This window comes from Barbatula barbatula (assembly GCF_947034865.1).
Source record: "Barbatula barbatula genome assembly, chromosome: 20".
NCBI classification, from domain to species: domain Eukaryota; kingdom Metazoa; phylum Chordata; class Actinopteri; order Cypriniformes; family Nemacheilidae; genus Barbatula; species Barbatula barbatula.
In genome coordinates, this window is record NC_136783.1 from 15902412 (window position 1) to 15929261 (window position 26850).

General features: G+C 39.3%; 2 protein-coding genes across 4 annotated transcripts in view; one reads left to right on the plus strand and one right to left on the minus strand.

Moving 5' to 3' along the window:
* arhgef10la (Rho guanine nucleotide exchange factor (GEF) 10-like a) overlaps positions 1-26850 on the minus strand; it is a 100157-nt gene that overhangs the window by 66610 nt on the left and 6697 nt on the right. The window contains exons 2-11 of the mRNA XM_079482983.1: positions 20889-21136; positions 15019-15167; positions 12673-12759; positions 12435-12562; positions 8155-8263; positions 6805-6908; positions 6518-6595; positions 4523-4702; positions 2570-2686; positions 1103-1195 (exon numbers count right to left, since the gene is read on the minus strand). Of these exons, the coding sequence (XP_079339109.1) occupies positions 1103-1195; positions 2570-2686; positions 4523-4702; positions 6518-6595; positions 6805-6908; positions 8155-8263; positions 12435-12562; positions 12673-12759; positions 15019-15167; positions 20889-21067 (1224 nt within the window). The 5' untranslated portion in view covers positions 21068-21136. The remainder of the gene's footprint in view (positions 1-1102; positions 1196-2569; positions 2687-4522; positions 4703-6517; positions 6596-6804; positions 6909-8154; positions 8264-12434; positions 12563-12672; positions 12760-15018; positions 15168-20888; positions 21137-26850) is intronic.
* On the plus strand, positions 17659-20801 carry LOC306909373 (uncharacterized protein). 3 transcript variants are annotated; one of them, XM_079482986.1, is made up of 3 exons: positions 17659-17717; positions 17784-17836; positions 17905-20801. In XM_079482986.1, the coding sequence occupies exon 3, from the start codon at positions 17960-17962 to the stop codon at positions 20384-20386; it is 2427 nt and encodes an 808-aa protein (XP_079339112.1). In that variant the 5' UTR covers positions 17659-17717; positions 17784-17836; positions 17905-17959; the 3' UTR covers positions 20387-20801. The 3 variants fall into 3 exon arrangements, with proteins under 3 accessions (XP_079339112.1, XP_079339111.1, XP_079339110.1); XM_079482985.1 differs by having other exon boundaries at positions 17966-20801; XM_079482984.1 differs by having other exon boundaries at positions 17665-17717; positions 17898-20801.

The window sequence follows — 26850 nt, forward strand, 5'->3', positions numbered from 1 at the left end:
GAGAGGGCACGAGACAGAAGTGGTTTGGTGATGGCGAGAAAGAAAACGATAATGAGAGAATGTGAGAAAATGAGTTAAAAGGCAATAAGTGAGAAAGTAGAAAGGAAGCAAATGAAATCGAGTAAACGAGAACCCACACAATCATTTGAGCTAATGGCACAATGTAATGAGTGCTCCTCACCACACAGAGAACACATTAGCCATTGTGATGTACTATAGTGATATTAGCATCCATTTAAAGCTGGTACCCTCACACCCACTCAACACTAGAACGTGAGACGGCTGTAAGTCCGACCCGTTTTTTTTTATGCGAGCATGTGACTCTAGCGAGAGTCATTATCGCAGTTGTGCCCTAAAACAACAATCATTCACAAACCCTTTTTTGGGAAAAAACTAAAGCACAACTCAACAGTTGCAATTACGATAGCATGTCTTGATGCCTCTTAAAGGGATAGTTCACCCACTCTCTTGCATTGGTTTTGTGTCCACACAATATACGTTAATGGGTACCACCATTGTTCAGTTACCAACATTCTTTAAAATATCTTCTTTTGTGTGTTCTTCAAAAAAAAGAAAGTCTTACAGGTTTGAAATGACAAGGTGAATAAATGATAAATACATTGAGGTTCACAGTTTAACCATTATGTTATGGTTGATTTAGGCCTTGAAAAAATAAAAAATCTGATAACAAAAGAAATCACGGACATCTCATGCCATCTGGGTATCTTGTTCTGTCAAATGGGTGACTATACACAGGCTAAACTCTAAAGCCTGAGCGTTGGGAACAATCCTAATTTACATGCAAAACTTATCTATCAAAATTCATGTGTAATCGATGCCTACTGAGCTGTGAAGTGAAGTTTCATATATCAGACTTTGGTTCTCCTGATGCATCTATCCAACATCGTATCATGGCCCTGAGCCAGGGGAGAACAGAACTTGTGCGACAGTAGGTTACCAGAAGACTTGGCATGGTTTCAGCTAGTAGTTCAGTGTCTAATAGACTTGCTTGGCCACCAATTTCCAGTCACTTGAAAGAGCACGCCCCCTCCAGCACTCTAAAAGTGAGCCATCTGAAAATAGTTTATGGATAAATACTGACCTGCAGGAGAAGGATGAACTGAGGAAAGCGCTGAATGGGCTTCACCATCAGACCGTAGAGGGTTATGCGGTCAACGCTGGACGCCTGTTTTTTCTGTGGACGTGAAGAAAGAGAACAATCCAAACAGTGATGAAAAGCAAGGTGGGAAAGAAGAGAAAGGCAACACACAAAGAACAGATGCAGTCATTTCAACATGGAGAGGAGAAGAATTTTGGCAATTGGGAGAGTCAGAAAGGTTGGTGGAGGTTAGCATTAGACTATTGATTCATCACTTTCTGCCAGAAGACTTTGGCAGTCACTGAACAATACAGTGTCAGGGAGTAGGTATTCATCAGAGCCAACCAGCAGGTTTCAAAGCAGAGGTGTCAGTATCAATATTTAGGAAGTTTCAATGGTTTCGAGGGTGCTAAAGTTACCTTTAACAAAAAACATATTGTTCTAATTATAACACTGCACAAAACTTGCGTTGCTTGGAGTTTCGTCAGGCACTAACCCTTGTGTCATTTCAAACATGACTTTTCATCCTTCAATGAAGAAACACAAAAGAAATGTTGAAGAATGCTGATGCCAAAGTCAATGGTGACTATAACTTAAAACACAATAATAATAATGTCTAAATAAGCGTATGCACCAACGGATGATAACGTTAGGTTTCATCAAAACTGGCACGCTGCAGCATTTAGTAATTGTTCTCCTGTATCAATATTCTTGATGTGTGAATTCAGCTATTCTCCTAAATGTCGAAACATTTTTTAAAACGTTACTGTTTTTATTCTTGGTCTAAATGGGCCTTAAAGTGATAGTTCACCCAAAAATGTTAATTCTGTCATACTAACCTTTGACTTTTTTCTTCTGCAGAACACAAAATAAGATTCTCTTTTTTTTCCAAAGTTGTTAACCGAACAGAAACTTTACCTATTCTTTTGCATTGGTTTTGTTTCCATAAAATAGAAATGAATGAGTGCAAGCGCTGTTCGGTTAATAACTTTCTTTAAAATATGTTCTGCAGTAGAAAGAAAGTCCTATAGGATCAAAATGACAAGAGAATAAGTAAATGATGACAGAACTTTTCGTTTTGGGTGATCCCTTTAAGGCCTCGTGAAGTTGGAACCTAATGTCAAAATGATCATTTTTGTGTGTGTAATGATCAATTAAGAGGACTGTAAACAACCACAGATTTACTTTTAAATAAAACTTTTATCTTTTACAATAAGATGTAACATAACCTAAAAATAACATTTAGATCTAAGACCTGTTTTCCTCTTGAATTTAAGTGGCTTGCCTTAAAAGATCTTCTCACTCCGAGACTAACCTCTAAGCTATTAAAATTAAAATCCAAAACAGGGGAAAATGACAGGAAAGAAACTCTTTAAGGTTAATAAAGCAGCACAGCCTCAGCAGAAGTCAGAGGTTATTCAGAGTGAAACACATCAAAAAGTGTTATCGAAAGCAAAGATCCGCTCTTACCTTGAGGAACTCTAGAAATGCTGGTTTAGACATACAGGCTTTCTTAATGAGGGCCATGGCATTGGTGAAGTTATTGACGTAATCACTGTATACATCCAGCACCATGGATTTCGAAAACTATGGGGAATGCAGAAAGAAGATTGATTGGAGAACTCATTTCATAAGGTGATGTTCATTATCTGCTTTGTTTAGGCATTTCCTTATGATTGTGGAGCTAAAATTACTATGAAATTGTTGCTGTCTTGGCAGTCAGGGCGCTCTAAGCGTGATTACTAGGCAAAGAAATGGAAGTAGGCAGTAATTTTAGTGTGGTATTTATGCAGCAAAGCGCCACTGTTTACCATCCCAGAGACCTACAGTAAACATCCTTGAAAGTCCATTACTCCTGTGTGTTTAGAGTAGGAAAATGTCCACCATCCATTCACTCTGCTTTGATTTGAAGTCTAACAGTCCTGCTGACAACAGCAGCGCTCGCAGGAGCCGGAAAGGACATTAACCAGCCATAACTAAACGTTAAACCCTGTCAAACAGCAGGCTGCCAAGTATTTCAGGAAATGATACACGTGGCAAAGATGTTATTTTCAAAAAAATGCAGAAAAACAGGGACGAGTCCACTAAACAGATGCACCTTAGCGTGATGCGTTTAAGCACAAATAAAACCGCGTCTAATTCAGAAAACAGTCCAATTTGAGCAGGTGCTCCACCCATCTTAAGTACAATTTAGTAGCATATTCTTACAATGTGTATGGATGGTTTTAAGGCAACAACAAAATCAACCGTGCCCTAAATTGTGGCCCATACTTAATTTCCGGTACACACCCGCAGAGAATAGAGTCCCTGCAGATTATTTCCTAAAACAAGCTAAATAAATAACAAGTGAATCACATTAGCTAGCAAGTTATAATTATAACTAGCCAGTATTATTTTGGGTCGCCAGTTGAACCGTATTTTACCAGTATTTTTGATGTTTATGTGGATGTTAATGGAGACGGTCATCCACACCCACTGATTAACATGTCATTTGCATGCAGGTTGACCTTGAAAATGAAAACGAAAATGAAAGAAAATAAAAATAAAATGAAAATCAAACATTACATTTTTATTTGAATTGTGTCAGTCTTGCTTAGAGATTTTTGTGATATGTCAAATCACAATTGCATTTTCTTTTTCAATTTAATTTTTCATTTTCGCACATACAGTATTGTGTATAATGAAATTGTTAATCTGGTTTTCATTTTCATAGTTTAATTTAATTATTTAAATTTGGCAGGATTCGCCTTCCATATTAAACATCTGAAATTGTATTTAAAACACGGAATGTATATTAATATATAGACTTTTCAAGTACCACTAGTGGTACGCATACCACAGTTTAAGAACCACTGAATTAGACCATACAATTTCATTGTTATTGTTAATTTATAAATAAATTAAAATATAATTAGTTGAACTATTAGCTACTAGCCAGACAATTAACAAACACAGACCAGGAGTTAACTTCGGGCCAGTTGCGTGTGTCCAATGAAACCATTGTTGAAAGCGATAGAACAGTTCATGCAGTTTAGGTTTCCACACTTTCCAACGCACAGTTGTGCAACTTCAGCTATAAATGGAGTAGTGAATTGTGCTCCTGAGACCTTATGAAGACCATATTTCTCTGTAAAAGCAGGTCAGAGAGGCCAAACTCTTTTTACCAGTAAATAATGAGAAAAGCCAACGGGTCACTATAGATACTTCATTCATTAGTCCATTTCATCCTCCATGACTCACTTTAACCTGTGAATACTATAGCGAACGACAGCCACCCTCACTTACAGTAATTGGCTATACTGCTGGTACCAAGTTATTAGCATTAGCCTTAGACAACCATAACAACAAACAAACATCTTGTTCTGTTGTGTTCATGAGGGAGTTTAATTTGCCGATCCCTATCACAGTGATTTTCATACTCACTGAAGCTACAAAGAGGTCGCCGATCTTTTCACTAGTGTCCCATTCGGCAACCCGAGATGCCAGGGCAATCTGGAACATGGAGTGGCACTGCGTGATTTCCCTTAGACGGAGAAAAATGGGACGGATCTTCCTGATGCTGAGGATCCGAGGCTCTGCCTCCATCAAAGGACACTGGTATTCCTGAGAAAACATAAGAAATGTATTAGTACATGTATTCTTGCATTTCTTATGTACAGTATGAACTATACCTTTCAGTGTGAATGGTTTTTGTATTTATGCATGGAGAATAATTTCATTTACAGCTCTGACTTTCCTCACCTTGACAAGGGAGGGAGATTAAAAATGTGTTCAATTAATCTTAACTGGGAGGTGAAAAAAATCATGCCTCTGTGTATTATCCATTTCATTCATTTGAATACAAGATTCGAGATGTCCTATTTGCATATATGAATACATCTTCGAAATACTCCACGCATTTGATACATGAAGATGTATGCATTCTTATTAATTCACATTCACCTCTCTTTCTAAGGCTCCTTCAGGATTTCCTTCTGAATCAATGAATCTATTTTTTATTTCATAAGATGTTCTTTGCTTTATTCCTTAGGACATTAGACTAGTTTCTCTGAAAGACTCAGATTTATACATGGCAAGCAGCTACAGCTATTACAACTATTTATAGATATGCGTTTTGGTAAAATTATTATTTCTGTTTTATTCTGTGAACTACTAACAATATTTCTACGAAATCTTAAATAAAAATATTGTTTCTATTTGTATGTATTTGCAGAAAGTGAAAACTGGAGAAACAGGGTAAAATAACAGAAAATAAATATTTTTTCAATTTGGAATGGTCTCCTAATATTTTCAGCGTTTTAGGTACGCGATATAAACGCTATGATTTTAAGCTTGTTTTTTTAGCTTTATTGAGCTTTGCTGTGGCTCAGTGCATAAAAAATGCATAAATGTAAATAACACCCGATCTAATTCAATTTAAATACTTTGGTCTAATCTTATGAAAAATATTCTCAATGACACTTTCAAATTTCGCTTAGCTAAATGTTTACACGGGCCTGATTTCCTTAAACTGAAAAACAAGCCTGTGACGTCCATAAATAAACAACTCGACCAAATCTATAAAAGCGAAGACACTTTCCTAGTTAGACTGTGGACACGATAGATTTTTTATGCCTGCTTTCTTTCCATCCCAACGCTAATGAATTATCGACAAAGAGAAAATAAGACAAAGGATGAGGCAATAAGATGATGCGCCCCCAGATAACAGCACAACTAAACTAAATTACGCACCCTCATCTCATCTCACCTCTCCCTCCCTTTTTCCAAAAATTTTTTTGTGCCCTATCTAGCCACCTAGACCACGTCTAGCATGATACAAAAGTGAAGGAATTTAAAGGACTCCTGACAGAGCTTTGATTTGCTTACAAAGCTTGGAGATAGATGCTGAATGACTAGATTTTATAGAGCATAAAGCTGTCATTGATCTATGATTCAATTTTAGACGCTGCCTCTGCCTTCAAAAGAGAGCGATACCAAATTCTTTCTATCAGCCGCTAGCTGATCGGAATTATGCGTAACAAAACTCCACACTATGGACCTGCTGCTTCCATTTAAAGCAATGTGCGTATGAATGCAAAACCGTTATTACGAGACAATATATAGTGTTAGCTGTTATTTTGCCGCCTTGAAAATCTATAGGCAGCCATTTATTTATTCTGCTATGTTCTGTTTATGCTAAAATGCTTCAATCAAAGCAATTAAAAAACACTAAAGGTGGCAATTAAATTCGTCTTCAGTATTTAAACTACTCTTCTGAATTCGAGACTGCACAAAACACTCTTTTGAAGTATCAAAGGGCTGAATTTAAGTGTGAGAAAAGAAAAAGTTGTTTTTTCCTACCAAAAGCTGTTCTTTCGATGTACCATACACAGTTATTCCTGGAGAAGATGCACTGACCCATGAATCCCTCCATCTTACCTGTAAGATCCGTTTTAGAGAGTCCAGATAACTCCTCTCACTTTGCACAATGGAGCTCAAAATGTGGCGGCGGACAATCTGCGAAAGAGATGACAGTCTTGTCAATGACATCTGGATGCATGTGAAAAGAAAGCAGCTTCATTTTGAGTCGAGATCATGTTTATTCTGGTTCTGCATATCTGAAATGGAATAATGTGTATTTTGGCATGTGCTGTGTGCAGGCGCAGCTTAAATGCATTTTAAATACAGCCTCTCATTTTCATCCCAGTAAATAGATCCACACGCACCTGTTGGCTGCTAAGTCCATCTGGCATTGGTCCCAGCTGTGCAGGTGGGTGTTTTGCCTCCGAAACCATCACATCCAAATACCCTGTATCATCCTCTGTGTCATCTGTCATCGCAGCGTGCAAAACACACAAATATTCTGTTTATTCTTATAAAACAAAAAACACATCATTCGCTTTGTGTCCTATTACAATTCAGAACAGACCCCAAATGCAGAGTACAATTCAAACAGCTTCTACTGAAGTATAGAACAGGCTGTTCTAAACCACATCCAAACAAGCTTTCACCCCACGTAGCAACTAAGGAAAACCTCCAGATAGAAAATGTTTCACCTTTATAGAAGCCGAAATCATTAAGTTTTTGCAAGCTCTAGAAAATAAGAGAAATTATGTCTGAATAAAAAGTCAATTGAAACTATAAAGATTGGGTGGTCATTTAGGACATGGTTTCAATTTCCAAATACTGATCTTGTCTGATCCCGGATCATTTTCACCATAATTGTTCTGAACAGCAAATGTCCTAATCAGCTCTTATGTCCATACTTGATATCAAAGAGCCAGTTTGATTTATCATGCTTTGTTGCCTCTCAAATTGTCAGGTACAGAAGGTAAGGACTCAAAAGCAGATTCAAAATAATGGTTTAATCGGATAATAATAATGAGCAGGAACAAAACAATAATAAGCAGATCAGAGCTTCAGATAGTCCAAGGGCTAGGCAGAGACAGGGTCAGACAGGCGGTAGGTCGGTCGAGGTGCGAATAGAGTCCGAGTGGGCAAACACGTAATCCTAAACAGCAGATCGGTCAAAAATGTGATCCACAGTACACACGAATACTGGCAATGGAAGAACACACAGTTCGCAACTAATCCAACAAGGCAGATAATGAGCAATAAGAAACAGCAGTGCGCTGCTGAGCCGCTCAGCTGATTGCCAAGCCGCATCAGCTGTGCACATGGAAAGGCGAGTGAGAAAGTGAAGGGAGATCAAACCCGGGACCTGACACAAAAACTTTACATCTTCTACCTCACTCTTTGCCTCATTCTCTGTTCCCAGCAATCTATTCTCTTAAAGGCTGAATTTAAGCAAATGTACAACATCCCTCCAACTGCCATCCATTAATTCTGGCTTAATTCAACCGCCCTGTTCCTGAGAAAGTGCATCTTCAAACGTTTAATAGCCTCTTACCTGAACAGGAATTTCTCTATCAAAGAAAAACCAGGTGAGGGGAGGGCCTCATTTATTGTTTCATTCTTAAGGCTAAATTCATGGCAGGAACTAGTCAATACATACACAAGTCTGTTCAACAAAAAGAATATGGATAAATGCTGAAATAAAACCATTCAAAGACTACCTGAGTGCTCCTTTTTATGCAAGAATGAAACTCTTCTCATCACAGCAATTCTGGTCTTCTCCAGGCCATCTTTCGTTCCGCTACGTGCCGCCCGCATCAGCTGATGGACCTGCAGGGGAACAGGAGATCATGGGCAGCCCAGCTAGAGTCGCTCTCCATAACCAATAGTGTGGCAGTGCCTTGTGGAAAAAGGTTAGCCATTTCGAGCCCTCCAGCATAAACTGCTATGCGACGATCTGCCAGCCATTTCTGAGACACCAGTTCAATGCAAAGAGAGGCATCTGGGTGTGTGTTCAACGAGGCCTGTGTGATGGCTACAAGCGCATTCTAGATGATATCAAGGCACAGTGACATTTTTTCATTTGGAGAAAGCAGGGGTGGCCCATCACTTAACATAATATAAATAGAGAACATGTTGAAATGGCCTGCTTGAACATATATTTTATACATGTGTCCCCAAATCCTACCATCATACATATCAAAGACATGTGAGATTAGGGAAACTGGAGCAAAATATAGTTTCTTTATAGTGGAGGTGATTGGAATTCTTATTGAGAGAGAGAGACAGAGAAAGGGATAAAGGCTTTCTCTTCAATAATGTCCCAGTGGACTTCAAGAAAAACTCCTAAAACACTTTTCACACTGAATAGTTTAGTTCGTTTGTCCAAGATTCTTCAACAGCATATAGACAGCATCTCTGAAGGATTGAACATCATTTTCTCAGTATCACCATCTGTGTCAAGCTTGACAGCATTCTGTGGTAAAGATGAAGGTGATGGAATAAAACGACTCCTTTGCCTTGCATTAGCATTTTCCAACTGAGCATTTGATTGTAAAATGGGATTTATTTAAATACTGATTTGATGTCGCCTTTATAAAGCTAAATTAAAAAGTTTGAAACTGTTAGTTTTAATAAGAATCAACCCCTGGGACATAAAATTAGTTTATAACTATAGTGTAGTTAAAATCCAGATACAGAAAGAGAATGTCAGAAAAGAACATGATAAAAAAGACAGACAGTGAGAAAGAGAGACAGCTAAGCAAAATATAACAGAGTCTCATGATCTGAGTCTCATGAAGAGCCGTAAAAACATGATGCTAATGGAAAAAAGCTGGAAAATGAAGATAATGAGCTGTAAAGTGAATGGCAACATAACAGTCAAAATAATGCCTGTCGCACGTGTATACAATAAGACTGACTTAAAGGGACGGTTCACATTCAAAGTGAAAATGCTGTCATTATTTAAACGCCCTCTTGTCATTTCAAACCTATGGCTTTCTTTCTTCTGTAGAACACAAAAATATTAATTTGAACAATGTTGGTAACAGAAAACCGTTGGTCCCCATAGACTTGCACTGGTTTTGCACAATAGAAGTCAATGGGGACCAACAGTTTTCAGATACCAACATTTTTCAAAACATCTTCTTTTGTTTTGCAGCAGAAAAATAAAAACAAGTTTAGTAAATGATGGCAGAATCTTTTGAAGGTGAACTGTTTCTTTAAAAACACAGACTGCATGCAAGAACACAGCTCCTTACCCTGCTAAAAAGACAAACATATGTTGAATGCCTGTTTCTTTTTAATTAGATTTGACTACTTTTACAAATAAAATTGTATGTATTTTTACACCAGAAACACTGTGCTACATGCATTCCTTGTTGCAATGATGGCAAATACTGTTATTCTCTTACAAACAAGCATGAAACCAACATGTAAATGCACGTCGGTCTAACCTGGTCTTTTCAACAAGGTAAGATTCAAAGATTGAGTTAAACCTAGAGCCCAAGAAACTGGGATAACCCCAAATTAAGTCTCTGAACTCAAAAACCTCTGGTAAGCCCCTCTGAAGCCATTTTTTCTCATATGTATAGGTATACCTGATGTCTGCCCCCCAGTCTCATGGATAGCTGCTTTTTGGTCCTGGTGTAACGTTCTCTCAGTCGTCGAACATCGGGGGAGAGCTAGGAATATCGTCACGGCAACAGCACAGGTAACAGGCAATAACATGGCAACATGGAGGAAAGGGAGGAATGGACGGGTAAGCACGAGGAGAACAGAAGGATGAGAGTATGGCAAATTCAGCAAGCAGTTTAGGATCAACCAAAAGAGCAAATGCAGGAGGTGACTGGCACTGCGGGCATGGCTTGGCATGAGGTCAAAGCAGCATAGGGTAGACATAGGTCTCTCGCTCCCACAAATACACTTAGAGGGTTAAAAATACACCTGTGTTTCTTTAATGTATAATTTAAAAGCAATTTAAAAGCTTGAACAACCGACAATGGCATTGTTTCATTTTATGAATGTAGTTATGGTAAGCATGCCTACCGATGCGGACTGGATTTTGCGGTTCATTGCGGTCATTTTCAGGAAATGGGTCCATTGATTTTGACACATGGAAAATGGCTGACTCTGTGCACCGACTACTAAACCAAGAAGCTGATTAAGTCACACCCGGAGAAAGACGTGATTTTGAAACACTGCACACCCTCAGAAATGTTTATCTGAGACAAGCACCTCCATTTTAAAAGCCAGCGACTGTGTCTAAAACCTGAGGAAGGAAGGCATTGGGGCACATCTGAATCCATTGTTTGCAAAACATCTTTATTCTTTCCGCCTAGCCTGTAGAACCACACGCACGGGATTAAAAGTGCCATCACGCCGGGCGGTTAAAAGTGCTGCTACTGAAAAAACAGCCATTGCAGTCATTAAATATTTGCTTGGATATCTCTAAAGCTCCCTTGAATTTGTTATGGTGCCTTGGAAACCGGTCTGAAGTCATTTTCCTCAGAGGTGGCCTTCATGCTAAATCCCTGTCTTTTAAGTGACCAACTGAGTCGGCAGCTGCCTTTGGTTTCAGACGCAGCCACAAAGACTCAAGTCGATTACTGCTTGTTTGTCAGTTTTCCTTATTATTATTATTTTTTTTTTCGCTGAGGACACCAATTCCCAATTATAGCCACACAATAATAGCTGCAGGAGGGACTGGTTGAACTGAGCACCAATCACTTCGCCATTAGACTCAGCAATCTAATTCTTGCTTATCGAGAAACGTCTGGCTGTAGGAATCGTATGGAGCCTAATTCAACAGAGGTAAAGGTGAGTCTGGCCATGGGAAATTGGTTTCTGAGGGACCGCCGCCTGGGCAAAGTGTTTTCCATACCCGTGTGACCTCATGAACGTGTAAGGGCAGAGAACGCAGTGCAGACTGAATTCAAATTTGCAGCAATATAGAGCAGTGAAAAAGTGTGTCAGCTTTAGTAGCGGCTTGGCGTGTGCTATCAAACACTGCCCTCTTGTGGCGGTAAGATAATGCATCACTGAGTCCATTGAAATATGGAGGGCAAATCCTGCCGAATTTTAATAAATAAATCAAAAGAGTAAAATGAAAACCAGATATATCATTATACATAACTGCCCGAACGATATGTGACAAAATGAAAAATAAAAAGAAATTATTTTCATTTTCACACTGACAATGCGTTATCCCTGTCAAATTGAAAAAGAAAATGCAATTGGTGATTTGACATTTCATTTTCCTTAAAATCTTGAGCAGTATGAGCGCAGGCCAGCGGGTGAGTGGGGACAATCGCGCTCCGGCATAGTTCAGGGCATGCTAGATCCCGGGCTGTCCAATTCTTTAGATTGTCCGTCTGATCAGACGTCTGTGAACTTATCACAGATGCAGAACACCACACAGTCGTTATCATTACCAAGAGCTAAGACCAAGCACCTATCTATGGAAGGTTAATCCTATCAAATTTAAATAAATAAATTAAACGATAAAAAAGAAAACCTGATTAACAATTTCATTAAACATAGCTGCGCGCACAAATTGCCAAAATGAATTATTTTATTTTATTTTCATTCCATTTTTACACATTGACAATGCATTTTCCCTGTCAAATTGGAAAAGTGAATTGGTGATTTGAGATTTAATTTTCACAAAAATCTCAGGGTAATTTGTCAGTGTAAAAATGAAAATAAAATAATTTCATTTTTCATTTTGGAAAATATTGTGCACGCAGTTTGTATAATGAAATCGTTACTATGGTTTTCATTTTCCTCATTTCATTTATTTATTTAAATTCGGCTGGATTTCCCTTCCATATTGAAATGGCACAAGTTGTATCTTAAATAAATCCCCTTATCCTCTACTGTATCTATCTATCATCCTGCAACCTTGGTGGGTTTATATCCTTTTAAAGACCTTTATCATTGTGAGGAATGTGTCAATGTATCTGAACATAAATCAGATGAAGATGGTCTTTAACACACACACCTTGCTGCGGGTTGTGGCCCTCTCAGAATCAGACTGCTCGTCATAGCTTTCAAATTCACTTGAGCTCCAGTCATTATTGGGCACGCGCTGACCCTCCTCTCTCTGAACGTCCTCATAGATCAAGTCAACTGACACAGAAAGCAAACAGGTATACTATAAAATGCGGGTATTCAATTCACATGCTCACGTACATATGAGATCCACATAAACTCACATACAAACAGATATTATGTCTGACCTTCTGGAGATAGATCCTCGTATGGGACATCGTCATAGACCACCTCTGGAGTAGCGGTTTGGTGTTCCAGCTCACCAGAGGGCTCACCTCAGGGGAACCAAAAAAACAAATGTATGTTAAAGGATGTGCATATGGGTGTGTTCATGTGTGTTGGTTTATGTCTATTAACGGGACCCAAAAACACAGTCGAGTTGTTCCAAATCTGTATAAATGTCTTTCTTTTGATTTACAATAGAAAAAGATATTGGGATGAATGCATTATAACCAAACGGTTCTTGGTCACCATTGACTATAGTAGGAAAAATCTAGATGGTAGTCAAAAGTGGCCCAGAACTTTTCGCTTTCCTACATGCTCTAAATATATTATTTTGTGAATAAAGATGTTCATAAAGTAATTTTTCAATGGTGGCCAAGAACTGTTTTGTTTTGCAGTCATTATTATAAATGATTTATCCGTGCACACCATTCTTTTTTCAAGATTCATTTGCACATGTAACCTTTAATCAAAAACAATAAGATCCTCTCCCTCTCTTAACAAAAACTCTTCACCACATGACAACAGCAACAAAAAAGAGGTAGAACTATACTGACTGTCGTATAGCCAGGCATTTTTAGCCCTCCCCTCTTGGCCCAATTTACAACAAACCGATCAAAAAGGATAAGGCTAAATAAACTTCTGTTTCATTGTGACTTTAGAATCCAGCTTTAGAATGCAGCCCACGAATTTGGACTGGATTTGGAATTTGGTGATAATGTGACATAATTTTTCTTCTTTTCCTTTTCAACGGCAGGTGGAAACATACGTTTGAGGTGCATATCCGCCACCAACTGTTCTGAAGTGTGGTCCAGACTCCAGAGATTAGCCATTTGATGTAATGAAAAGCACAACAACTGAAGTTATGAGAGACAGGTTGCATTAATAATCTTACATACTATGGGTTTTGTACCAGTAAACGACACATGAAACAAAGCTTTACATTTTCTTCAAGTACAGCACATTCAGAGTTTTAATTATAATGTATTTTCTTTTCATATCTTGTAGCGCTATATGCTTTTGATAAAAAAAAAAAGCTTTTTAATTTTGCGATGTTTCGGCAATAACCATGGCAAGCCCATTCACACTTCCCATTGTTAAGAATGATTGTGCCAATGGAATGTTTCTTTTGTAACAGAAAAATGCTTATTGACTGTAAAAATGCTGCTAATTATTCTATGATATTTGTTTTCTGTCTATTGGTTGATGTCTCATGTACATACACCCACATTGCTCCAATATACAATACATTGTTTAAAAACAACCTGTGAAAATCTCTTCTGTGATGTTTTTTATGTGCCAAGTATGTTTTAACATGGACGTTATCCAAAGGTTATGCAACCACACTCTCGTTTTACTTCACTTTCTCAGATCGCGATGGCCCCGCTTCAGAAACGCCCTCCGGCAAGCTGTGACGCTGACGTGTGAATCCAGCTACGCTTCAGTCACCGTCTCCGTCAAACGTTGATGCTGACGTGTGAATCCAGCGTTAGTGTTTTGCTTTTCGAATTATGTTTTACCTTTTTTTCAAGTTTGGTGGTTGGCGAACCTGGTTAGGGTGCTTCTTCCGCTTTACGAGATTGCTAGTGAACAACCCCCCAAGTGGCGGAATCTTTGCAAAAACTAAGTGCGCCCTTTTAGAAAGATGATATGATCAGTCACTTTTACTGTCACTCAAAATGTATCCCTTCTATTTTATTACTGCATATGACATCGCAGAACTGTGACTGCTCTGTGATCTTTGATTACTCTCTTGAGACTTGGAAATCTCACGTGGATAGAGTCTGGATCGATCAAGGAAGTAATAGAAAATTATTGAAAAAAATATTTTAACGTTTTTTTATATAATTTTTTAGGATAGTTTAAGTCCTCAGAGAGGGCCGTGAGGGTTTCGCTACGCCTTCAACATATCGGAAAACCAACCGCAATTGCTTTTTCTATCAGATGGAAGATCAGGGTGTTAACAGACAACTTTTTTCTCACACCACAAAACACAGTGACTAAGAGATTTACTTTGGTCTCATGTGCATTTGTATATTTGACAGGTTTAGATTAGGGAGTTAAAGGGAAGTCCAATTCATACATTTAGAGATGTTAGAGATATTATCCGATTATGCATTTTTTGTTTGACATCTGAAACATATTCCAACGTCTCTTAGTTTAAACCAATCTCTATAACAAAAAGATCGCTGTAATCCAAAATTTAGCAAAAGGGAGGAAAGAAAGATTTACAAAACTAATCCAGTATATTTTATAATTTACTTTCATGAAAAACTATAGCTACAAGATATTATTTGTACATTCTCTCTTACCTTCAGCATTTTGAACCGGGCTGTGTCTGATTTCCTCTACTCCTGCACCAGGTTCAAGAGTGCATGTCTGCCTTTCTGTCTTCACCGCAGTACAGTGGTCTTCCTTTTTTAAGTTTTCTGATGCATCCAACGCTGTGGAAGCTTGATCTCTAGAAGATTTCCCAAAAATAGAGCCATATTACTGCTGACTTGTCAGGGGTATTAGAGCACTTAGATCAGCTCATTCCTTAGGCTTAGAAGTGAGTGGGCGGAATGGAGGGGAGTTTAGATGCCACCAGCCCCACATACTAAGTAAAACACAAAAACTTTTGTTTGACTATGAGTGGTACAGTGTTTCATGCGGAGCTTATTAGAATAACAATGAAATGGAAATAGTTTTTTACAAGTCTAAGTATTCAGAATTGTTAACTGATTCGATAAAAGTACATTCAACACAAAACTATTGCATAACTCAATTTTCTTGCAATGGTATTGCAAATTAGTCCACCCAGATAAAAATTTCAGCAAATTTGCTATATATCGTAAATATAAATTCACATAACTTTTTATTTTACATTTTAATTGAATACTTTACCCAAAACGAACATTCTGTCATTATTTACTCACCTTCGAGTTGTTACAAATCTGTATAAATGTCTTTGTCCTAATGAACACAAAAGGTTTTCAGAATAATGCTTATAACCAAACAGATTTTGCCCCCCATTGACTACCATAGGAAAAAATACAATGGAAGTCAGATGTGCGCAAGAACTGTTTGCTGTCCTTATATTCTTCAAAAAGTGCGCAGAATGTCTTTTGCGTTAAACAGAAAAAAAATGACTATGGAAGGCAATTGGGGGCAAGATGTGTTTGGTTATAAGCTTTCTTCCAAATGTATTTCTCTGTGTTTGTCAAAAGACAGAAATGTATACAGATTTGGAACAACTCGAAGGGGAGTAAATTATGACAGAATAAAATCTGTTATATAGTCTGTAACATCAAAGCAAGCAGAACATAATGCTATTGACTCACAAAAATGTGTGGAGTGATCAGGCTAGCTGTCAGGTATAATCTTATAAGATGTATGGTTGCTAGGGGAAAGAGCAGGTGTTTTTGCAGCAGAATGCAAGACAGCTGTGAGGTCTGTGCACTACTTCTGACTTCAGATGTATCTCCCTTAGTTAAGGTGGGGAAAGATTTTACATAGGTAAGGTTTACCTGTTTCAGCCCTTGGCACTTTTTAATGGGTTACAAATAGACAACAATGTTATGCAGTCATACTTTCTTATTCCTTCCGGTGGCATCAAACACAGACGACTCTACCGTGTACAGTTACAGCTGCACCAATTCAAAGTTTTCAGGGAACACAAGACAACTCTTGGTCTCATAGCAAGCTATAAAACCATCGGAAAACCGCAATCCTAACCTTTATCTTTATAACGAAATCCCACATGGCCAGTCAGCGATGACATCAAGTACCGCGAGAACGACTTAAAATGCATTTTGAAGTTGGAGAAATTGCTTGATCTCACGATACTTAAATATCATACACCAAACTGAACTTTAAATAGTTTTGAACAACTGGTAAGAGATTCAGTTTTGGATAAAGCTTACAGTATTACGCAACATTCACATTCCAGATAAGCATGAATAAACTTTAATTAAAACATTTAATCATGCAATGTTTCATGAGCACAAAATACAATACATGCGTGTCTGTGTTAATATATAATTCTCAAACAGTTTTCAAAAAAATAGCACGCTATTTACAGTGTACTGTTTGCTGCATACAAAATAAACATTATGTACTAAGTTTTTATGAAGCCATTGATTGCATTAACCATGTTTAAAGCAAGCAACATTGATGCAGATGTTTAAACAAATCTCCTTAAAACACATATTGTAACAATGAAACTATTGTTTTCCCAGCACACATACAATTGCAGCTTCCGAGTATAGTAAAAGCAGCGTGCCTTTATTTGCTCATTATTAGTAACCATTAACACCTCATTAATCTCTTTTGGCCTCAAATACAAACTAAATCAGACCTTAAGTTAGATATTTGCTAAATAATGTAAAGAGTGCTGACACACACAACCCATTAGTGGAGAAGATTATTAGTAGCCCCAGCCTGTCGCAGAATTGACACATCTGTCATGAAAGCATCCATTCAGCAGAACACCAAAGGCAGAAGCTAAAGAGGGTCTCATTTCAATCACAACTCTCATCACAGGAAAGCACACAGGAATAGTCCAGCCAGATTCTTCGAATGGAATGTGTTTCCCACAATTCATCTGAACTCAACTGAGCCACTGCCTCATAACTAGTTCACCAGCTGATGACAAGAATGTACCTATGCACTTTGCTCTACTTTATGAACAATTGAAAGCTGTAATAGTTATTTTTACTGATGCAATTTTTGTGTGCAGCATTCAGATGTTGATGTCTAATTTATTTAGGATACAACTAAAAAATTATCAATCTTGCTATACCTTGTATGCATTACATTTTATTAGAAGTGCCACTAAATAAATGACACCTGAACTTAATTGTGGTGTCTTACTGGTTACCATGACAACTGATTGTTTTAAGGTGTTGCTTCTTAACCTTGTGACTGGCAATTACAGGCACTATAAAAGACCAATTCTGTAACACAAACACATGCTTGGTAGTTGGTCTGCTGTAGACGTGGACATGGGTGATTCCATTAAGAGAATAAGGTAGAATAATGTCAAGTCTGGTGCTTTGTTGTATCTGAAAGTTTCCTAATTTTTTTCTCTTTGCAGTTTCTCTTTTGTGATTTTTATCAGTCTTTCTGTTCAAGGTGGTAATGGAAGTGGTAAGTGTTCATGTTTTATTTTGTTTGTTTTTGTTGCGTTAAGTGACTTATCTTTTCTTAGGTTCTAGATATGATTTCATCAATGATGGTTATCCTGGCTACTACACATCTGGCCTTGCCTTTATGCAGGGTGATGATGCTCAACCACAAAGTTTACCCAGCCAAGGAGATGTATCAGGCTTAAGCATGCCCACAAGGACTGAGAAAGTCATGTATTCTGCAAAGGGAGTGCATGGTGATGGACGCTACAGTTTTCAAACTGGTTCTTCAGGAGTGGCAAGTGCAGTTGTGTCAGGTCATGGTTCAAGTCTAGCAAGTAGTGCCCAAGGCTCTGAGGCTGTACGTTCCATCCAAGCCACTGGCCAGCTTCAGAGGGGTTCGGTTTTGCATGCTACTTCAAGGCTTTTTTCAAGTACTAGGCCTGCCCAAGCCAGCCTTAGCCTGAAGCCTTTACAACAAACTAATGTTTCTGTGTTTCTACCTGGCAACCAAGTCGCTAGTGGCCAGAATGTAACCCAGACCAGCAGTCAGCCACAATCACAATCAAGCCTTGAGTCTGTATCCCAACCCATAAGTGCCCAGGTCAGTAGTGAGTCTGTAGGTCTGCCAAGCAGTGTACTGACCGTACAGGCCCCTTTTCAGCCAAGCAGCCAGCAACCATTGCCTCACCAGTTAGCTCAACCCAGTGGAGAACAATTGGCACATGCCAGCTTTGAGGCCCAGCAACCAGTGCAGACATCTACTGGACAGCAGTTAGAACAAGCCAGCTCTTTGACGCCTGATACAAGCAATCCGCAATTGACCATGATCCGTTACCAGTCTGTGGCACAAGCAAGTGGTCCAGAGTCTGGCTTGGAGTCACAGGCTCAGCCTGTCAGCCAGCAATTGCCAGAGGTTAGCTATCTCACTGTGGGCCAGGTCAGTGAGCATCAACCAACCCAGGCTGCCAATGAGTCAGTGGTTCTGTCAACTTTCCAGGAATTTGCCCTGCCCAGTAGCCAGCAAGTAGCACAGGCCAGTTATGAGACCAAGACCTTGTCTGTCAGCCAACAATTACCACATGTTAGCTTTCAGTCTGGGGGCCAGATCAGTGGTCAACAACCAAACCAGACCAACATTGAATCAAGCCATGAGACCGTGGCTCTGCCTAGCAGTCAACAACCAGCACAAGGTTACCAGTCAGTAGTCCAGCCCAGTGGTCCGCAACGAGTGCAGTCTAGTGGTCGACCCACTGTCCTTCCCAAAAGAAGTCAACTTTCGCAGTTTGGTTCAAGGCTGGTCTCTGCAACAAGGCCATTACATATGTCAAGTTTTGGTTTAAAACCAAGGAATGGCTCTCTATATAAACCAGAAAGAGGCAGCTACCCATCTGCAGCCCATCCCAGTGTGCAGCAACCAGCACAAGCCAGCTACCCGCCTGCGGCCCAGCCTAGTATGCAGCAACCAGCACAAGCCAGCTACCTGTGTGAATCACAGCCCAGTGTGCAGCAACCAGCACAACTCAACTTCCTGTGTGTAGCCCAGCCCAGTGTGCAGCAACCACCACAACTTAACTTCCTGTGTGTAGCCCAGCCCAGTGTGCAGCAACCAGCACAAACCAGCTACCCGTCTGGGGCACAGCCCAGTGTGCAGCAACCAGCAGAAGTCAGCTTCCAGTGTGTAACTCAGCCAGGTGTACAGCGACCAGCACAAGACCGCTACCCGTCTGCGTCCCAGCCCAGTGTGCAGCAACCAGCACAAGTCCGCTACCCGTCTGCGGCCCAGCCTAGTGTGCAGCAAACGGCACAAACAAGGTATCTGTCTGCAGCCCGGCAGTTGTTGCGGCCCACATATCCTCAACTAACCCAGCCAGGACAAAGTGTTTATCAGCCTCCAAGTAGGACTGAGCTACCCGGCCAGCAACCTGTAGCAAAGCCCAGCGCTACTAATATTGTTCCCTCTAGTTACCTGTCTACGCTCCAGTCCAGCCTTCGGAAATCAACACAGATCAGATACCAGTCTGTAGGTAAACACAGCAGACCACAACCAGCACCAGGTAGATACCAGTCCAGAGGCCAACAGCTACTTCAAGACAGTAACCAGTATGTTGCACATCCCAGCAGCCAGAAACCAGCACAAGCCAGCAACGCATTCCGTGCACTGCCCAGTGGCCAGAAACTAGCAGCTGAGAGGTACCCGGCTTTGGTCCAGTCTAGCAGCCAACAACCAGCAAAAGCCAGCTACCAGTCTGTGGCACGGCTCAGCAGCCTGCAACCGGCACAACACAGTTACCAGTCTGTTGCACAGGCTGGTGGCCAACAACCAGTAGTCCGCTATCAGTCTGTCAGCCAATCTGCTGGTAAGCCAGTAGGCAGATACCAGTCTCTCTCTAGGATTGGTTCCCACCCTATGGCGCAGCTTGGTTCAGGTCTGTCTTCAAAATATGAGTCCGTGCAGTCTGGTTTTGAGTATCCAGCACAGTTGCTTTCTCAGACCGGATCCTCTAAAGGGGTCCTGAAGCCTTCCCAAAGCAATCAGAGGTTTCCCCAGAGCAAATTCAGACTAGCGTAATAGCCTTGAGTCTTACTGTTCCTGGTCTCCTGTCAATGTTTGCTTTACTGTTGTTGAAACCAATAAATAACTTGTAAATGGATTTGTTTGGGTTATCTTTTTTTAATGGGGGGATGCAATCTACTTAAACTGAAGCATTTAAATTAGATGAAAGAAATGTCATTATCCTAATGTAGCTTTAAGGCTTACCTCTTGTTTTTGTTACCTGCAAAGAAAGTAAAATGGCATTAAATGCAGACATGACAACTTTGTAAGGTTAATACAATTTTCTAGATAAAAATCTCTTAGTCTTTAATGACTAGGTACAGGAAACCTATGGTTTTACTAGACATGTTTAATCTGACATTTACAAAAAATGCATTACATAATGTACTGGACCTTGGTTTTTTTCAATGCTGTAATAAAAAATTTCAACTCAATCAGGACAGTATCACTAGATTTGCTGAAGTTTTTCTACTTTCTGCTTGTTATATTGTCGCTTTTAAACCATACAAAAATATACTTACTATAGCTACTGGTGTACCCCTGACCAGTAGGGGAACCAGTGACATTGTCTTGAGAAACTTGATCTGTGTTTTCTGCAGTCATGTCCAGTTCACTTAAATCTGTTTGAGGCTCATTGTAGTTGACTAATCTCATCTCTAGATGCAGTACTGCCCTTTTGTCGTCCAGTGTCAACATAACTGTCTTCAAATTTAAATATCTTCAACTCTTCCTCCAGCTGCCCAGATGAAGGTGTGGACATAGGCTCTGTAAAGCAAGGGAGTCTAATGTTATTCAATGTAAATGTATCCAATTTAGTAGACTGCATTGTTTTATTGTCCACACCATACACTATAGTTACATTCCTGTGGGATTTCTTGAAAATTTATTTAACATTTACATAAACTTTTTGGTCAATAAATAGCCATTTCCTGTTCCGTAGTAATCTAAATAACTGTCATTTTGTCGTTGTTAATCATAATGGAATCATCTCATATAATACTAAAAGCAGTTTTACATAACCATATTTCATGTGTTCATATGAAGCCACTACATCCAAGGCCTTCTTTTCATGGACTCTGCACACCACACACAATGGCACTGTTGTGGTCAGACCTTAGGACAAACCAACACAGCATTGTTTCTGTATTTGTCACCAGTGATGGGAGTAACAAAAGTAATGACAGTAGTAAATTAGTTTTTGCTGTGAGGCAGTAACATAACCCATCACATTTAAAATGTGGGTAATATATTATACCCTTTACAATCTCATGTTACAACAACTAATTTTCCCCTGAAATTCTTTTTTATAATTTACCTACAAATTCCATTCCTAGAAAAAAAACTAATCTGTGATTAAAATACAAGTTCCTGTTACTGGAATCCAATGGTTGAAATGAATGCAACAGATTCTACAAAAGTATTGAAACAAAACGAACGTATGTAGAAAGAGTTTATTTTTCTATTTTGCTAAATATGTTTTGATTCTGATTGAAGCCTGTAATTTTGTTAAATGGGTTAATCAGCCTACTGATGTTCATGGGCATTTACATGATCTAATTTTAGATCATGGCCTTCTTTCTGGTGCGGTCCCTGCCTAATTTGGATTTCACTGAATGTTCAAACATTCTATTTTACACTCTATAGCAAAGATTCTTGAGAAAATTGTATTATTGCAGTTGCAGAATTTTCTTGAATCTAATATGATTCTGGATATTTTTCAGTCTGGCTTTAGATCTGATCACAGAATGATACTCTACAGCAAGTAAGATGTCATTTACAAGTAGTGCAGTCTCTGTGGCGACTCTGTTATTGTAATGCTCCTGGACCTGAGTGCAGCATTTGACACAGTTGATCATGCCATTCTTCTGTCACGTCTTGAGCATTATGTGGGCATGTGTGGAAATGCCCACAGTTAGTTTTAATCTTTTTTGACGGACAGTTCCATTTCAGTTGGCATTGGAAGCTCTGTATCTTCAACAGCTTCCCTTTCCTGTGGTGTGCCTCAAGGTTCCGTTATGTCTCCTACTTTGTTCTCGCTGTATATGTTAACCCTGGGTTTAATATTTAGAATAGCAGACTCTGAACTGAAAAAGCTATTGTATTTATTATTATGATTTCATAAGGCTGTAGTGACTTTAATCAGCATTTGTTTAATAATCTTGTTTAATTTGAAATATTTAATAAAATCCCTTTTACATAATTATTCATGATTAGATAGTATTCTATTTCATAACATTTTACCGTTAATATATGATGTAAAATATGTTTAAATCAAGAACGTTTTGAAATTCACAACATTTCAACAAGTTTTTCTTACAAATTTAAAGGTTGCTATTGTTGAAGGTAAAACATCATATTACGCGACTACGCATTTCTTAACAGAGAGTTTACGTACTACTAACTAAGCTCTGCCTTTAAGGTCCAGTCAGTGAAATCTAGTGGCTAAGTTGTGAATTGCAACTAACTGCTCACTCCTCCCCTCCCTTCCTGACAGAACATGGCAAATAAAACTATAACACTTCATTGTGTAAGATCTTTATACACCTCTGAAGGCATAGCTATGTATATTATATTGCATTTCTATCAATAGATCATCCCAAAAATGACACACTGGACCTCTAAGATTCAAAATGTGCAATGTAATGGACTGTATGTAGAAAGAGATTTTAATTGTTCAGGCTGAGTATAGCCTGCGGTTCTTGTGTCTGGCTGTTCTGGTGGTCAGTGCTCTGTGGCGCCGGCCAGAGGGCAACAGTTCGAAGAGGGAGTGTGTTTGGTCCAAATTGATGTCCAGAATTGTTCACTCATTTTCATTCACTTCTTCCATTTATAGTAGACTATTTAGCATTCCCTATTTGGGGTTGTCCCTTGGGGCAGGTGTACTGTCATTGTCTCGTTCTTCTTGTCAGTAGTTTTCCAGTTCTGTGGACAGTACCATGTCTTTTGTGCTTGTGTTATGTGTGGAAATACATGGCCTTTGTTGAGACTTCACGCCACGTTTTCTTCTGTCGCGTGCCTTAACCCAACCCCCTTGTTGCCCCTTAATCTTCTCATTAGGGAATCATTCCCGTGACCTGCACAGTGAAATCTTCCAGTATCTTCCCATTAGTGTTCCATTCCCCTCACCTGCCCTTGGTTATCATCCCTCATTAGTTTTCCCAATGTAACGCCCACGTGTTTTCGTTTCAGTGTGAAGTTATTCCTAACTCTTTTCCACTGTTCAGGTCTTGCCTTTTTCAAGTGGACTTTTTTGGAATGCTTGATTCTGATTGGTTACGGTTATATTTCCACATGATTCCACAAAATTCACAAATGTATGTTAAAGGATGTGCATATGGGTGTGTGCATGTGTGTGGAATATGCCTATTAAAAGGACAGTTTTACCCTAAAACACAGTCGGGTTGTTCCAAATCTGTATACATTTTTTAGTTGATGAACATAGTAAAAGATATTGGGACAGTTCTGGGTTACCATTGACTACCATAGTTGGAGAAATGACAATGGTATTCAAAAGTGCCACGGAACTGTTTGCTTTATTACATTCTTCAAAATATATTCTGTGAACAAAGGAATTTATAAAGTAATTTTTCCTACTATGGTAGACAATGGTGGCCAAGGACTGTGTGGCCAAATATATATTTCTCTGTGTTAATCAGAGCAAAGAAATCAATATATATTTGGAATAACTTGAGGGCTTTAATAAAGATTTGCAGACCTTTTACACTCATTTGAAAAAGTAAAGGACAGTTTAACGGGATTCTACAATCTCGGTGCTAATCTAAACTGAGAGACAAACGTGCATATTTGATTACTTTTTGCGTTATTTTATTTTAAACAACTTCTCTGAGATTAGCTACACACAGCCTTTCTCAGCCTGTTGTTTGCCATCAATTTAAATATGTTGAACAGAGTAAGCCACATTGATTTCCTTAAAAAAAATTAGTTATTTTGGTTTGGTATTAAACAAACCAAAGCACTGCTTCTTGTTTATCTGACGTAAAGTTGTGCTCCGTGTATTGTGAACCGATTACACAGTAAAGATAAACAGGCAGTCTTCAAAATTGAAAGCCAGTGTTCTGTCAAATGTGGGAACAAGAGGAAGTGACTACATCTGACAATCCTTAACCATATCAGAAAACCAACCGCAATTGCTTTTCCTATCAGACGGTAGATCAGGGTGGTAACAGACACTATTTTCTCACAGTGACTAAGTGGTTTACTTTGGTTTTATGTGCATTTTTTTTTTGCACAGTGTAGATTAGTGAGTTAAGGAGCAGACCAATTCATGCATTTAGAGATGTAAGAGACACAACTTCTGTGACATCATCAAAACCAAGCGTTCGTATGCAGGTTTCACGCACAAATTTGTGCGTACGCATGCTTAGTGAATGATACCCACTGTCATTTGTAACTGCAGTTTCGGCATTACGCCACAATTGAGTCGCTGTTTCGTTATCGGCACAGTGAGCACAGATGAGTTCGGTAAAATAGATATATAAGTAGCTGTATTAGCTGTGTTTGACGGCTGTTCAGTTGTTTAAGGTTAAATCTCTTTTAAGTTAACATGCTGTACATCCTTTTGAGGATTTAGTTCTGTGGATTCAGCGTTCCACTGTACACAGCCAGTATGAGCCATTCAAAAATTCGAACCGATTTATTTAAACAGAATGCGAGAGATCAACGAATCATTCAAAGCTCACGTAAGATGTGACTGAGAAAAATCTTATATAAGTAAATTAATTCGATACAGTTTATTTATCTGACTGAAATAAAAGTTTAGCATGCCTTTATTTGCTCATTGTTAGTAGCCATGGACCTCTCATTCATCTCTTTTGGCCTCAAATACAAACAAATCAGACCTTGAGTTTGATATTTGCTAAATAATGTGTATGCACACCCCTTTAGTGGGGAAGATTATTGATAGCCCCAGCCTGCAGAAGATTGACACATCTGTCATGAAAGCATCCATTCAGCAGAACACCGAGAGCAGAAGCTGGAAAGCACACAGGAATAGTCCAGCCAGATTTCTCTAATGGCATATGTTTCCCACAACACATCTGAACTAAACTGAGCCACTGCCTCAACTTCACCAATAAGTTTAGAAAACCTATTTCACAAATTGACCAATGAACTTTGCTGACCTAAATTGACCTATGAAAATGCAATATTTGTGTGTGCAGCATGCAGATGTTTTTGAAAATTTGAAAATAATAATTATAATTTATTTACTCTAAGTTACTGTAAAAATAAATTGTTTCTATACATTGTGTGCATTACAGCAGCCAGCAACCATTACCTCAGCAGTCGGCTCAACCCAGTGGAGAAAAACTAGCACATACCAACTTTGAGACAAAGACTCAACACAGTATCCCCTTGGCACAAGCCAGATACCCATCTGTAGCACAGCCCAGTGGTCAACAGCTAGCACATTCCAGTTACCCATCTGCCACACAGCCCAGTGGCCAGCAACTAGCACAAGCCAGCTACCCATCTGTTGCCCAGCTTAGTAGTCAGAAACCTTCACCAGGCAGATACCTGTCTTTAGCTCAGTCCAACAGCCGACAGCTAGCACAAGCAAGTTACCAGTCTGTCTAAGCCCAGCAGCCAACAACCAGCACAAGTCATCTACCACTCTGTGGCACAGCCCAGTGGCCAGAAACTTGCACCAGGTATATACACGTCTTTGGCCCAGCCGAGGGGTCAACAAGCACATGCCAGCTACCAGTCTGCGGCACAAATTGGCAGTCTTCAACCGGCACACCTTTACCAGTCTGTGTCCCAGCCGAGTGGTCAACAAGCACAAGCCAGCTACCATTCTGTTGCACAAACCAGTGGCCAGAAACCAGCACTGGGCAGATACAAGTCTATGGCTCAGGCTAGCAACAAGCAACCAGCACAAACCAGCTTCCTTTCTGTGTCCCAGGTTGGTGGCCAAAAACCAGTAGTCTGCTATCAGTCCGTCGGCCAATCTGCTGGTAAGCCGCAGTCGCACAGGGCAGATACCAGTCTTTGGCACTTACAAGTTCTGAATCTGCATTGGAGTTAGCCCAACTTGTTTCTGTGCCAGTGCAGTCCAGTTACCAGTCTTTCTTTAGCGTAGGTTCCCAACCAAAGGACCAGCTTGGTTAAGGTCTGTCTTCAAGGCATGATTCTGTGTGAACATTAGCACAGTTGCTTTCTCAGACTAGCCCCTCTCAAGGTTTCCTGAAGCATTCTCAAAGCACCGGAGGTTTCCCCAGAGCAAGTTCAGGCAAGCGTAACAAGTGGACTCAATTCTTACTGTTCCTAGTATTTTTTATCTTTGCTTGTTTGCGAATCAATAAATCGTTTGCAAATAGATTTTTGTGTTTCTATTTTAAAATATGGTGATGCAGTACATGAATGTACTGAAAATGTATTTTAGGCTTACCTCTTGTTTTGGTTTCCTGCAAGGACAACTTTGTAACATTCACATAATTTTTTCTATCAGAAAATCTGTT